Source organism: Sesamum indicum, linkage group LG8 (assembly GCF_000512975.1).
Source record: "Sesamum indicum cultivar Zhongzhi No. 13 linkage group LG8, S_indicum_v1.0, whole genome shotgun sequence".
NCBI lineage: Eukaryota > Viridiplantae > Streptophyta > Magnoliopsida > Lamiales > Pedaliaceae > Sesamum > Sesamum indicum.
This window is the reverse complement of record NC_026152.1, coordinates 13350304-13365961: the sequence shown is the minus strand read 5'-3', so window position 1 is coordinate 13365961 and position 15658 is coordinate 13350304. Positions and strand designations below refer to the sequence as shown.

Here is a 15658-nt window from a genome sequence, read left to right as displayed (position 1 = left end):
TCCTTCAATGACCTCTTCCATGACAGTCAACATCTTGAACTGAAAAAAGAACCCACTAGATGTCTCAGCTACACTCTTCACATGAGGCCATAAAGATCGAACAAACCCATTCAAATGATGAAAATATAGTTTCTTCCTTGAGAAATAGCCAACTGCCGCAATAGCCCATCTCTTTGATGCCCCTCCACCAAAGCTGAGGAAGGTCGAACCACATTTTCACCTTGCCGTATTATCGCAGGTCAGCACTTTTGAGGAATAATATAATCTGCATGATGATAAAAATTTCTCTGGCCTTCCATTTACACAAGCAAAAGGAGCCGAACACGGTGGTTATGGTTAGTGAAAAGACTGAAATACAAAAGCAAGCTTGGTCATTCTCAACTTGATTTTTCTGCTGTTGCTGGTAATAAGATGCCCAGCCCACCAACTTATAAAAATTACCATATTATTTTAGGTTGAGGATGATGGGATTTATTAATTTTTTATAAGTAAATCACAAAATAGAGATCACTCTCGTTCAACTAACCAAATACTGATCACCTTCCAAAGATAGGTAACGTAATACATTATTGTTGCGTATGATTGAAAAGATTTGAAATTCATGAAATTTTTCGAGTCAATCATTAGCATCAGAATACCAGATAGTAGTAACCTGAAGCAACATTCTGTCAGATATGGGATATCAGGACAGAAAGATTCCAGAATTTTTCAGTGGAGGAAGACAATCTCCAGGATGTTAAGCAAACTTTCATACCTACCAAAACTACTGCGCATTTTATATTTCCTGGCAGTCACAATAAGATACTGAATTTTCAAGAGTAATTTAAACGCAATAACTCTACTTACAAAATGAGATTAATAGCTCGGCAAGATATACTTTAGTAAGGTCAAAATTATGTCTGGTAAATATATTATAAGTGAGAACTAGTGGAAAATACATTATTGTTTTGGATCTTAGAGAGTTGAAACCTCCTGACTATGCAGCAGATTTTCGTCCATTAAGAAGGGAATCGTCCTGGTCTATTTCTTTGCGGGATGCTTCCCAGAGTCGATGCTCAATTTCCAATTTCCGCAGCTCCATTAAACCTTGCTCCACTGCAGTGTCAAATAGTATTCTCTGTTAGTATTGAAGCAGATTGGTTCAGAGTTTATTATTATATCAGCACGTCACGTGTTCATTCTACCATTCCTTTGATCTATGACAGAAGGAAACCCACTGTGTTTGAAATAGAGCATGTGGTTATGCAAGAGCAAATATATCTAAAATGAAATCATACTCATAGTATTGATCTTCAACGTCAGCAGTAACAGATTAAATGCAAGTATGCAACTCAAAGTCCCTTCTTTTTTAGAATAATATGCATAGTGAACTTTAGCAGTGAGAACCCTTATGATTCACAGAATTCATCGTATAAGGATCAGATTAAAGAATTAGCAGGGAAGAATATTGATAGAGCAGATTATATTAGAGTTTCTTCTGAAAACAGTGTCTGTATGAGTAGCAAGATAACTATCCAATGGTGGCGGGTGGAAAACAAGTGAACTAACCATCAACAGCATCATGCGAGGTCGGTGATTGCCCGCTGCGGCTGATCCAGAATTTCAGTCTCTTATTGGCTATTTCCTCCTCGATACCATAAGCTTTAGCTCTTCGCCAAAAGTATGTAAGCCATGCCTATGATATTCAATTGTAATAATTTCACATCATAGAATGGAATTTGGTCAGCACAGGATATGATTTCATATATGAATAAAGAAAAACAATATGGAGATACAAGTGTTTTGAGTAGTACCTACAGCATATCATCAATTTAACGTTAAAATATCATCATTTTTAGAAGACACTGATGTTAAGATTTCAATTTTTTTTTTTGCCTATTTTGTCACTACTTGAAGTGGAATCTTATAACTATCATACTTTCCAACAGGATATAATTATACAGCTAATTAATTTGATAAGCGTACCATGCTTAACTTCTGATGATTATTAACATGAACCTAGAGGAACTACAATAAATGTGCTGATGGATAATAATAGTTCTTGAAACACAAGGAATATCACCAACCTCCTTGAACAGGACATCTTCAGACTCCTCTGGGCTGAGTTCTGGGAAACAAAAAGAACCAAAGAGAAGAACATTTATGTTTTTTTTTCTGAGAGGTTGAATGGAATCACCAATCACCGGCAAATTAAGTAAAGAAAATGTCCATGCAAAAAGACCGTCTTTTAATATTCTGAGCTAAATGAAAAAACTTCCAAACTTAACCAGGCATAGTGTAAGCAACAGGGACTAGCTCAGTCGTCATATAAACTTTCTTAAATTCTAATCTCAGATTTTTATGAGTTCTAAATAAATTTATTTACTAATTTAATTTAAAAACCTAATGAACTTTTTCAAATATATATTTTACAAAATTTGTATCAACAAAGAGTGCGCATATTCAAGAACTAAGCACGTTTATCAAATTGATTAAAAAATTTAAGCAAATTGAGTGAATAAAAGATTATAATGAATAATAAATTTAAGTGAAAAAGGACAAAGTAGACAATTCAACTATAGATAGCCACAAAACATGGTAAATAATAAAATTAACAATGATGAAGAGCGATTAAGAAAGAGACTAAATCCAATCTCAGCATTATATTGGAGGATTGTTGTATGATACATTGCAACAGTATGGTAATGTGAATTGTGAATGACTTTAAAGGCTTTTGAGTTATGGGTGGTTGGCATCTCGCAAGTAGTAGAAAGAATATATATAGTGAAAAGGATCTTTATCATGTTTGCTGTTACATTGCATATGTGGACATAGAACACAGATGCAGCTGAGGCAAATGCTATCTTTTGCTATTAAATTGATGGACAATTCAAAACTGGATTGAGCTATTTTCTACAGTGATTCATTGCTTGCTATCTCCTGGATTCATGGATCCCGGCTGAATATTCCATGGACAGCACTGAAGTCCCCAATGCTAGGAAATACTGGAAGAAATGACCTAGATGGAAATTCTGTAAAATATCCAGGAACATTAATTTTGCAGCACACAATCTGGCTAAATGGCTGAAACGTCTAAGTGGAAAGAGGTCATCCCTTTCATCCTTCTTCTTGCTTCTATTTTGTGTGATGAGGGCACGTCACTCCCTCAATGTACAGACTTCTTATTTCCTTCTAATGCATGATTTAATTTATCAAAAAAAGAAAAAGTAAAAAAAACGAAAAGGATCTATATGGAGTAATATGAATGACCATGTGTGTTTGTATTAAATATGACCGCTTTGATCCGTATTTCTCCAGCACTATAATTGTACAATTGAGACTATACCAAATTTCTAAAACAGTAATTGTTGATACCAAAATCTTTACTAAATAGAAAAACTATAAAATCTGTACGTTCTACTATGGCTAGATATGACGGTATCGTACTATCTTAAAAACCATGATCACCGCTTCTAACGGCCATGACAAAATTCTAACGTATTTTATGAAATGACTCTTTACCAATTTGTTAAGATGACAGAAACCTCTCTTGAGGTTTGTCGGCATCTCCTAAAGTTAGTCATATTACAATTTTATTTCTCTAATTTCTTTTTATTTCATAATTAGATTGTCTATAATGTATCCTTAAAATAGAATGTCCTACATATATAAAAAGTCTTTTAGCCATAAACAAAACTAGATGTCCAAATTTTAATTTAGGTATACGAAATTATAATCAAATATAAAGTTCAATTTGATATATTATGCCTTCTCTGCAGACTTGAACAATTCGAGTTAACTTTCAAAAATGGGTTCTTGAACATAAGTAATTAATTGATTGTTTATATTATTGTAGTAATGGCAACTCAGTACTTATTAATTATAAAAAAATAGAACACAGGTAAATAGAAAAAATAAAACACAAGAGATGTGTATTTAACTTTATAAAGATCCATAATTTTAAGAAAGAAGAAAACAACAAAATAGAATCTAATTTTTAAATTTTATCATAAGTTTAATAATCTTAAACCTCAAGAAAAAATTAGTATAAACTGGAATCTCTAGGAGTTTTATGTAAATATGAACAAACAAAACATCAATGAGATATGTTTTTACAGAATGATTATGATGATTTTATTATATTTCTGGTACTGAAGTAGATTATGATGATCTCAATAAGTTTCTAGTAATATATTGGACATTATGGAATCAAAGGAACAGTGATCTATGGAGCAAAGACCAGTAAAACCTCAACCCTAGAATTCAGTATGGGTTACCATATGGCTTTCTTAATTAGGTTGTGTTTTCTTTTATGTTTCTTTGTGTTGTATGTTTCTTAATGTGCTTTTGGACATGGAATACAATTTTTTTTCTCCTCTTTCAGTAGAAAAGAAAAACAAAAAAGAAAAGGGGGAATGCTTTTGTAAATTCAAATAAACATCATTTGGCTCAAAACTTGTTGATTTCACAAAATAATGATGTTGATGGTATAACAAAGTGCAAAGTTATATGTTAGAAAACGCCAGAGGATGTAGGTCTAATTCTCAAAAACCTTAAGAGGTCGATATTTGGACAAGGCCTCATGGGAGGTTTATGTTATTGTCCTCAAGGGTGGTAATTTGGTCAAGAAAGAAAATGGGGTGGTAATTTGGTCGGGTCAACCCTAGATTAATCAACATGAGGGAAAACTTCTATTTCCTTATGATTTGTTGATGTCATCATTTTCAGTCGAAAACCCTAAGCAGTTGACCTATTTGTTGAGATAATGACAAATGTCAGGAGCACTCATGTATCCATCCAACCTAAGTATATTCATACCAAATGGAGGCCTCTGTCATTATCCCTAAATGACTGACCCTTTATAATAAATTGCAGAAAACTTCAAAGTGTTAGGCTAAGATCTAAAAGGAAATACAGAATAAGAGACCATCAGAGCTTACCAAATGCTTCCATATACTTGGGATCAATCGGTGACTTGAAATCTGTCAAAACATAAGAGGTTTAGAAAATGGACACGTAAAAAAAAATAAACAAAAATATATAAACGAAGGTTTTTACAATAACTAGCTAGTAAAGTGTATGCACATTGCGGTATTGCAAATGTATTTTCTATTTTTCATATCTTTGTTTTCATTCAAAAATCCCAACAAATGAAGATATTTTACATCTTGTGGCAAATATTATAAACAACATTTATTAGTATAATATGCAAATCCTTCTAGTTATTGAGATTAATATAATTCTCATGAATGTCCTTTAAGAATATATTATGCTTTTGATACATGAGAACATTACATAACAAAAAATGTAATTATTATTTATCTACATGTATAATTATCTTCATTATTCAATATTAACTATTGCATTTTGGTTCTTCTTCATTCTTAGCACATATATTTATGCACAGAAACATACTACCTATATTCACATAAGTTTGTTTGACATTTATATCTTCTGTAGAATAATTTGTTCTTGATCTCACTTGTCAACTTTTCTTTAATAGTTAATTCTTTAAGTTATAATTCTTTATATTTGTTTATATTCATTATATTTTTGTGATTGTTACATGAAAAAGGTTGAGAATTTTCATATTTTTCATTAATAGTCTTAAGAAAACAAATCCTATCATATGTATATAAACATGTTATTAAGTTCTTGTATTGTTTAGATTATATTTAGTTTATAGATGCTCATTATTATAATATTTCAACATTAATAAAAAATGAAAGAATAATTATATTTTATCTGTTAATATTTAAATGTTATTAACATATATTGATCAAAGAATTCAAACTATTCACATAAAAATATAAATAAATTAAAAGTATGTATAGTTTGTATCATATATTGCTAATATTTAAAGTTTTTCAAAAAAAAAAATGAGAGACAATTGCATTCAATTATATATCAAGAATCAATGCGATAAAAATAAACATATAACACAACTAAATTTAAATGATGAGTTAGATTGGTTTGTAACTAAAACATTAAAAAGTCATTCATATAAAATGAGATATACTAATAAGAAGTATTATGTTAAAATACAAAAATTTGCCCGTTTGCTTTTATTTAAAACTTCACATTCTCATTTTATACTATTAAAAATTCAAATTTCATTTGTTTTATCATCTTTTTAATTACATAAATACCTTTATTCTTATTTTTATTATCTCCAACATCTAACAAATAGATTTAATATGAAGTAGGTATGATTCCACGTATTTTTTATACACTCAATTGAAATATTAATCTAAACACAATTTACAAATTCCACATCCTGTTCATGATGAAGATAAATATATAAGTATATTTTCTCTTTATATTTTCAATATATTAATCCACATTTTTATTTCTATTCAGAGAAGTAGACAAGTAAATGTCTTTGCTATTTCTTCTACAGAAAATAGAACATTAATTCTGAATCTTTATTGCAGATTGACTTAGTGGGTGTTTGGCTAAGCTTATTTAGATGTCTTATAAGCTCCTATATCTTTTAAAATGTTTTTAGAGTTTAAAATTGTTGAATCTTATTTTAAAAACAAGATTTGGATAAATAAAAATCCAATTTAATCGCATAAAATTTAATATATTCAAATTATAATTATATTTTATCAATCATTCAACTTTAGGCTTTCCCGTACTTACGAGTTGGTCCCTCAAGTTCCATATAGTTCCTTCTGACACCAAATTCACTCAAATAAACTTTTTATGAATAATAACCATTCTAAAATAAGAATTATATGAGGATAAATTTAAGAATATATATCAAATAGGTGATGTTAACATATCTAATGAAGATATTACTTATTGTCCAATACAATAGATTACAGATAAGGGGTGTTACACTGACAGTGTATGCTGCAAGAGATGGGAAACTGGACAGTGAAGATTCTTTGAAATAGATTAGTTGTGTTGACCAAACAAAATTAGAAGACTGAAATAGACATGCAACATCATTCTAGCAAATTGTGGCTGAAATTATAAAGAAAGAACCTGTCAATGATGTCCTAGTCGAGTTTGGACGTCTTTGTTGAGCAAATGCAAGCACAATAGATTCCTCAACCTAAAAGATAATAAAGAAGAACAATTAGTTTTTCATATTCATCACCCAAATTAAGATGTAACTAGGAGCATGATTTACACTGGAAGGAAAAGGATGAATGCTCCTTTAAGCAACCACATTTGCTAAAACATACTCCTTCTATCCCAAGTCCAACATTGTGATTCCCATTTTACTCGGGATGGAATTCACATAAGTTTCAGAACCTGAAAACTTTGACCATCTTTAAAATATTTCCTGGTGAAAAATTAGGTGCATTATATCATTAAGTGAGTGAGACAGTACTTTTGCAGAATGATTTCCATCTCAGGAAGTTCTTATTTTGGGGTGTTCAATAAATTGGCACCTAGAGTGTAAATATTTATAAGAAATGAATAAGTCCCCAGTAACCATAAACTCTTTTAAGTGTTAGCACATCTTTGACCAGAAAACCTTCAAGGAAGCTAGTTCATTTATGCCCATTAGCATGCTTCAAATGTTTCCTTCTCCAGAGAGATCATTAAACAAATACAAGCAATAAAAATTGGACCTAGGGAGTTAAACATCGATAAGAAATCAACAATTTCCCAATAAGCATAAACAATTTTAAGTATTAGCACATCTTTGAAAAGAAAACCTTCAAGGAGGCTAGTTCCTTTAAGCCCATTTCAACTGTTAGCATACTCTCAATGTTTCCTTCTCCAGTGAGATCATTGAAGTCCTCAACAAGTTTACCCCTTTGTGGATTGTTGTCACCTGCACAAGGTCAGCGATGAAGACCAGTTTTAGATCTCAAATGTACAAGATAAAGCATGAAAAGCATTCAGCTTCAATTGCTTTTAGAGGCTAGAAGTTGATATCAGCAACAGACAACTAGCCTTTCTCCCAGCATTCTTCTTTAGCCTTCTGTCCAGCAGATAGAACAACTTCTAGAGGAAGAGGTGCCAAAGATGACCAATATTCATGCTTTGACAAAGCAATATCCGCACAGATACCTGGAGGGCCATAAACATTGTGATGAGGGATGAAAAGACGAATAAAATAAAAATACATTTTAGTTTTATGCATTTGGATTAAATAACTAAAGGCATAGAGTAGAAAATTCAGGAACTATATCAGACACCAGCACCCCTAAATAATACTTCCTCCTTGTTTGATCTGACGGTCCCCATTGAATCGGCACACATTTGAGGTGGGAGTCGAGAAAGTGCATATCAAGTGTAACTTCAGTTTTTATACCCTGAAGTATTAGCTAAGAAAGTTCATAAGTTCATGTACTTCAAGGGTGGATACTTTTGGAATATATCTTTTCTAGACAGAGATCAATACAGAAATCCTCAGTCCTGTACAGGGTACATTAAGTCTAGCAGGTGCAGTGATATTACTTCTTGTGTCATAGATCGAAGAAAAGATGAAATAATGATACCAGAGAAAATAAAATACCACAAAGAAAAGATGAAATAATGTTCAATTTCGTCTTGGGGGGTTATCCTAACTTAGAATCAGCAAACATTTTAGGTCCAATTTCAAGTTAGCTATTTGCTTTTGATAGGCATGAGAAAAGCGAACCTTCAAACCACAGAATTGGGTTAAACATTTGAAATAAACTTAATTGAAACCAGAAAGTAAAGAAAGTTTCTTATCCTTGTTATATGTTACTTTTCTTACTTTGACCAACGGCACTTTAACATAAAACAAAGTGCTTTCCACACCAGAGCAAGAAACACATTTTGGATATATCGATTACCCAGTTGAGCAGCTAAGCCCCAGTATCTCGCAAGCCAGCACCTTTTAAGAACAACCTCTTCCTGCAAACGGAAACTTTTCAGAACAGCAACTGTAGGTAACATTAGCAGCAATCTAGAAACTTTTTGTTGGTGCTATTAACACAACAGTTGCCACCCACCATTTCATGTGGGGTTAACACCAGTCTTTGTGTCATAGATCGAAGTGCTTTAACTTCAGATTCAGTTCCACGAAGTTGTTCAACAACAGTTGCAGCCTCCTTTTTTGCGATCTTACTCAAACAAAATTTCACATTGTTAAAAGCAAGAGGTTGACAAGTACTTGTAAATACATTTCAGTTGATGTTGCTCACCTTAACAGCAGATTGTAATGATGACATTTCCACATCTACCCCATCTTTTGCTTGCTTGGCCTCCTTGAGTGCAGCCTATACCAATTCCATGTTTTCTCTCTATCATTCTCTGATCTTAAGTATCTCAATGATTCTACCAAAGAAGATGCAGCGCCACTTCACGAAGTCGAAGTCCAGTGAAGACAAATAAAAACAAGAATTACCTCTCTTTGACGCAATGCAGCTTCCTTCCTAAAAGTTATTAATAATACTCAGATTTGGTAAGAAGAAAGCACAATGAAGGTCTTTATTCTTTTTATGTACCTGCTCAAAAGTTTAGCTTCCAAAGAAACTCCTTCTCCAAGAGCAGCAACCTGGAGTGATAATATGTCAAGGAACTCATTAGAAAAAGGCGCTTCCTGGTACAGATGTTGAACTTGTTCTAGAGAGTAAATAGGAGTGAAGGACAAAAATTTGGAAACAAAGGGAAAATTTCTGTTGACTTTGTCTCAAGCAAAATAACATACTTGTACAATCGGAGCATATTTTTGAATGAGCAGCAATAGCTTAGTGAAGCCAATGCGCAGGGGTCATTAAGATTTGAAACTGAGGATGCGAGAGTATGTTGCAGGTACCCACAAGAGTTCATACAATGATGAATGGTAACTTTAAAATTATATATTCATACAATACGAAAATCCATGCCAAATTAAATGCAATATGCTAAACTTAAAGGTTGCCTATCTTCCTTTCTATACAGGTGCTCCTGGAAATGGGCACTAGAGAATTTTGCATTTAACATACTATAGAACAATACAAATAATAACGACAAGCTTAAATGAGTATACAGTCCAAAAGGAATACATCTGCTACCAAATAAATATCATTTTACTGATCCAGAGTGATTCTCTACCGGAGCTAGAAATATACTGCACCTAAAGACAAGTGGAAACTTAATTATGCTGAAAGTTATATTGCCATTCCTTAGTCGAGAAAATAAGTGTTGATAAAGTACACATGTCATTTGCCATTGCGGGATCATTTTATAGGCAAAACTTTTATAGATGATTAAAAGATTTCATTTCCAATTTAAATCATTGCCCACACATTTGTTCATTTTGTATGACTAAGTTGAACATAATTCGTCCTTGCCTCATCATCTCCTTGACTTGGGTTTGAACCCTTCTAATTTTGGGCCAAGAATATCTTTATTCCAGAAAAGCAGAGAACTTTGTACGGTTGTAGCCATTCCAAAATGATGAAATAAAACTTTTCCATTTAAAATACAAGGAACAAGAAGCTTTTAAAGTGATAAAAATTCCATTTCATGGTTGAAATATGTAACATGTTCATTTAGTAGTGGTTAACATTTATTATGTGAATCAGTGAAAAGCTTGTGGGTGTGCAGTGGGTGATGCAAAGAAAGAGAGAGAGAGAGAGAGAGAGAGAGAGAGAGAGAGAGCATATTAGAAACACAAAATGACATACAAAGACCAAATGGCTACAACTTCTGGGAGTAATTAACTAGAAGCCAGAGAATATGTATTCAAAGATAGGCAAAAAAGAACAACACTGGATCACCTGTTTCTCAAGTTCCTTGACTCTTGCTTCGGCCGCTTCACAACTCTCCTCTGCAAGTCGGAGCTGTGGCATAAGATTCAGACACCATGAATAAATATAGATTTGCAGGTCATGCAGAATGAAGAGCAAAGCAAGGATAAAAAGAAAGACACCTTTTCGAGAACATTTTCATTTTCCTCTTGTAGCATATCTAGCTGTCAAGGAAATAGACATTATCTTGAGAAGAGACAAGCAAATTACCCTTCCCATCAAGAGAACAGAAAAAAAATCACTTCAACAGCATAACAAATAAAAGCCATACTTCATCGCGAAGCGCAGAAGAAGCACGCCCCTCTCCCGCATCTTTTAAATTTAACTGTCCTAACTCTGGTGAAAACCTGCACTTCACATTGATACCTTGTCCGTTCAGAAAAATAACATACGCAGATTGCATTATAAGAAAATTATGCAAGCACTGGGAGATACTTAGATGCAGAGGTAACCATCAAGTTAAATTCACACAATGCTGTACGCCAAGTATATGGTTTATGCATTAAATATCAGAGGTAAATTACTACTTCAACTGCATGCAAAAAGCTAAATGAATTAAAATTTTATTCAAAAGGAAATACTCTACAATTTGATTTTGGGATCTTGGAAAGAATTAATCAGTCAAGGGACAGATTTTAAGTACTTCTTTTCTCTTTGCCGGTTGCTAGGAGGATCAATAGGTGGAATAGGCGCAGGAGTTTTCAACGAAGTCCTACTAGGAGGTGCAGAGGGTGTTGTTCTAATAGACAACGACGGCCTTCCTGTTGAAGTTGAGCGAGCTGGTAGGACTCCATCCAGTAAGTTGCGAGTTACCTAATTAGATATGTACCGGACAATAGAACGAAAAGGAAGCATCAATCAGGCTTCAGAATTATGCATCCTCCACAACAGAGTTCACACACAAGAACAAACTAACATGAAATTTCACAAATCTCCTTAAAAGTTCTTTTTTTTTTTTTTTTCCGAAAGGGCGCCCAGTCGCATATACTCACCATACCACATTCCGACAACTCAACTCACAAACATCAAACTGAAAAGAATCTAGACGTTGATCCTTGAGATTGAGCTCCCAAACCACAGCCAACATTATTAGTACGAAATTTACTACACTCCACAGCTACACACACAATGCACTGCTAAATCAACAAATTAAATCGGCACTTGCATTACCCCGAACAAGGACTACTTAAAATTACCGCATCAGAAGAAGATCTACTGATCTTAGTCGACGGAATCACAGGATTAACCCCGCCACCACCATTATTAGCGCCATTACTCTTGACAGGAGGCCTGGAGAGAGACAATGGAAGCGGAGGATTGAATCGGAGCCCTAAATCTCCATCATTGTCCCCGTCACCAACCTCATCCTCATCATCGTCATTGTCGGCAGCGGCCTGTGAAGCCATGACTTGAGCCAGCCGCTGAGCCGCAGCTTTCGCCGCATAATTCTGCGTGCGCTTGATGCTTGACATGCCACTCACGGACGAGGACCGCACATGACTGCCACGCGCCGGAGACCCGCCGCCGGACTCACTGCTCCACTGACGCACTCTCTCCATCTCTTCCGCAAATTACCTTAAATCCAACGGGTTAAAACCGAAAATGTGAGTTGAAGAAAGAGGAGAAGACTGCTGTTGGTGGTGTGTGCCTAGATCTTCGACTGAAAAATGGGCATGTTTTTCGGAATTATACCGAATTTTGCAGATAAAATTTGTAGACGCGTGGTAAGATTATAGTATAATGACTCCTTGCTGAAGATATACTATTTATGTACGTGATTGATTGCATTAAAAGATGATAATTAAACCTCAACGAACTACTAATCTAATGAGCTTCTTGTGTTTTGTTTTTCTCTTCACTTTTTTTTAACTGTTTTTCTCTTGACTTGTTCTTCCTTTATTTCAATTTTATTTTACTTTTTTCCAACTTTGACAGAAAATTTGTCAGGCAAAAGCCACGCACCTCAATTTTTGAAAATTGAAATTGGGTAAAGAATACAATCCAATAAATTATTGAGTCATTGAGTTACTAATTTTATTTTGGAATTGAATTGAATGCTTGGAATTATATATATGTAATATTCAATATATTATATGTACTCTAACATCATATTTACTTTTTGTGATGGGATAAAGTGATAAAATATTAATGTGTGATTGTGTGTATGATTGATTTCAAACTGACTATTTAGTAATTTGTTTATTAGTTTAGGATATTTTTTATGATCAAATTAATTTTTGTTTACTTACCTTATATTATTTAAGTGATTGATAACTGTATTTACAATTTTAATCCCACGTAGGATAAAACTCGGTACAAAGTCAGTCAAATGAATCATTTCTCCTTCACCTTCTCTCTCCCTTGTTTCATTTTGTTCAATCTCAATCGTTGGAACTCCACCGGACCCTTGTCACAGGTTGTTCTCCGATTTCTCTCTTTTGCTCAAAATTCTATGCCGGAATAGTGTAAGTTATAGGCGCCCAAATTAACTATTGCTTCAATTATAGATTTCATAATGTACCTGTTTTTACTTGATTTCAAATTTCCTTTTTGTTATTCCTATTTTTCTCAGCCATCGCTTTAGTTCGACTACCACACGGATAAGAAATTGTATGAATTAGCTACTGCATATCCAAACAAAAACAAAAACCGATCGGTTGCTCACTCATAAAGGAATCCGAGTTAACATAGTTATGCCCATGCAGAAGTTGAAACTCTAACCCTAATTCATCAGATCAATCTACTTTCCCAACTCTCTATCAGGTGAAAGTAAATTCACCACTATTTGGCAATTTTTCAGCCATTGAAAATTTTTCTCCACCCTCAACTGCAAGAATGAGAAGAAGAAAAATTGGGGTTCTGAAGTTGAAAAACCCAATAAAATGGCCTTGGGTTATTTTTATTTATTGTATGTATGTTGTGGTGTTTTACATGGTGCGATAGTTTGTTGGATTTGAATATCATGAACTTTGATGTGAATTAATTTTTCAAGGGATCGTACCTCAACATATTTTAGTTTACAATAATAATAATAATAATAATAATAATAATAATCTTATACTTTATCTTGGATCAATCAATTGTAAATACATAAGGCCCATATTTGGTTATGTGTTTATTGTGAATTTATCATCTTGAAAATTTGCAAAATCCAAATTTGTTAGGAACTTTAATTTTTAACCTCAATTATTAGCTAATTTTTTTGGATTTTTGATTGATAATTTCAAAAGTTTTGATATCCACAAAATCAAACTAAGATGTTTATGATCCCATAATCTGTTTTTTTTTAAAAAAAAAATACGTTCAACCTATCAATTTTTATAAGATCTTTTAATCTCTTTAATCCTAACATCTATTAGATAAAACATTCTGACGATTTTGTTATTATTTCACTTTACCTTTATATAACTATCACAAAGCAAAAATATCCATTTATAGAATTTTAAATTCTAACATTTTAATAGATTTTATAGTTATTATTACATTATGAAAAGTTTATTATGTCAAACACATAACATTTGATAAGTTGTGGCATCTTATTTATCCAAATACTTTAAAATTTTATTTTAAAAATAATATTCAATATTATTAAACTCTTAAAACATCTTATAAAATATAAGAATTTATAAAATATTTCAGATAAGCTTAGTCAAATAGTCTCTTAATGTAGGAGCTATTTTTATGTTCAATATCTTTAATCTCTTAAAACATTTTATAATATGTTTAAGATACAATTTACTTCCCGTCTTAATTAGGTAAATATCCCTATATGCATTTATTTATTGGATACAAAAACAACTCTGACATTAAGAGGTGTTTTTGAGTAAGAGGATTTTGGATAAACTTTTTAAAAACATCTTATAAGCTTCTATATTTTATAAGATGTTTTCATGTCTTATAAGATGTTAGAGTGTTTAGCATAATAAAATTTTTTACTACGGATAAAATAAATAAAATAGATATGATACCATTAAAATCAAATAACTTATTATTTCTTGACATGTTTTATATTTAAATATTTCTAAAATACTTTCATTCATATTACACATTGATAAACAACAATAAGCTAATAAGTTATTAATTATTGTTAATTGAATAAATAATAAATTACTTATTTGTGTTAATTAAATGAAATTATAAGTCAATAATTAAATAAAATTCTTATGTATTTATATATATATATTTATTTTTCTTAGGCCATGTTTACTTCTAGTGATTATGAGTGATATCCCTTATAGTCTCACATAGTATTTTGTTTGTTTGCTTTTCCGTTGGCCTGTTACAATTTGGGTTGGCTCGGTATTCGACTCAACTTTTGAGTAATTTCAATCACTCAAAAATTCTGATGATTAGCTAGTCACCCACATAGCCCAATTTTCGCATTTTCAATGTTTCCATTTTCGTCCTCAGTATAGGAGAGTCAATGTGCGAATTGCCCTCCTTATTTCTTATTATTACAATGGTAATGTGTAATGTGCATTTAATGCACCTTTCAAAATTGGACTATACACCTCAACTCCACTCATCTTTCCCAAATTTTCTCCCATAGCAGACGGCATTCTCCAAGAACTGGTGAAAAATGGCTTCTCCCTCAAACTCAGCATCCATCACAACCCCATCTACAACATGGACCAACACATTCCCCATTTTCAAACCCGTCTGCTCCGAAACCACTCCTTTCACCACTACCCTCGAATCTTTTGATGCATATAAATTGAATTCCGATATTGATTCGTAGATTTTTTCCTTACCGTGCTCCAAATCTACCACAGAAATCCATCTAGGCACCGCTGAAAACCCCACTACTCACATCAATACCGCGTAGGAATTGTTGTCGTTCTGATTCAACCTCAAATTGGGGCGAGAGGCTTCCTCCGAAGTCAGGAAGAGAGTGAATGGTAGATACTTCAGGTAACATTTTGATGATCATTTCTCCAAATTTGCCGATTTTC

General features: G+C 32.8%; 1 protein-coding gene across 2 annotated transcripts; it reads right to left on the bottom strand.

Moving 5' to 3' along the window:
* On the bottom strand, window positions 823–12552 carry LOC105168472 (coiled-coil domain-containing protein SCD2). Of its 2 annotated transcripts, XM_020696397.1 has the most exons (18): window positions 12399–12552; window positions 11903–12281; window positions 11350–11519; window positions 10978–11053; window positions 10829–10870; window positions 10677–10739; window positions 9420–9469; window positions 9320–9347; window positions 9117–9191; window positions 8925–9035; window positions 8766–8826; window positions 7897–8013; window positions 7656–7774; window positions 6973–7042; window positions 4920–4961; window positions 2067–2107; window positions 1549–1675; window positions 823–1095 (listed from the first exon to the last, which is right to left on the bottom strand). In XM_020696397.1, the coding sequence occupies exons 2-18, from the start codon at window positions 12263–12265 to the stop codon at window positions 977–979; spliced, it is 1674 nt and encodes a 557-aa protein (XP_020552056.1). In that variant the 5' UTR covers window positions 12266–12281; window positions 12399–12552; the 3' UTR covers window positions 823–976. The 2 variants fall into 2 exon arrangements, with proteins under 2 accessions (XP_020552056.1, XP_011086869.1); XM_011088567.2 differs by having other exon boundaries at window positions 11903–12536.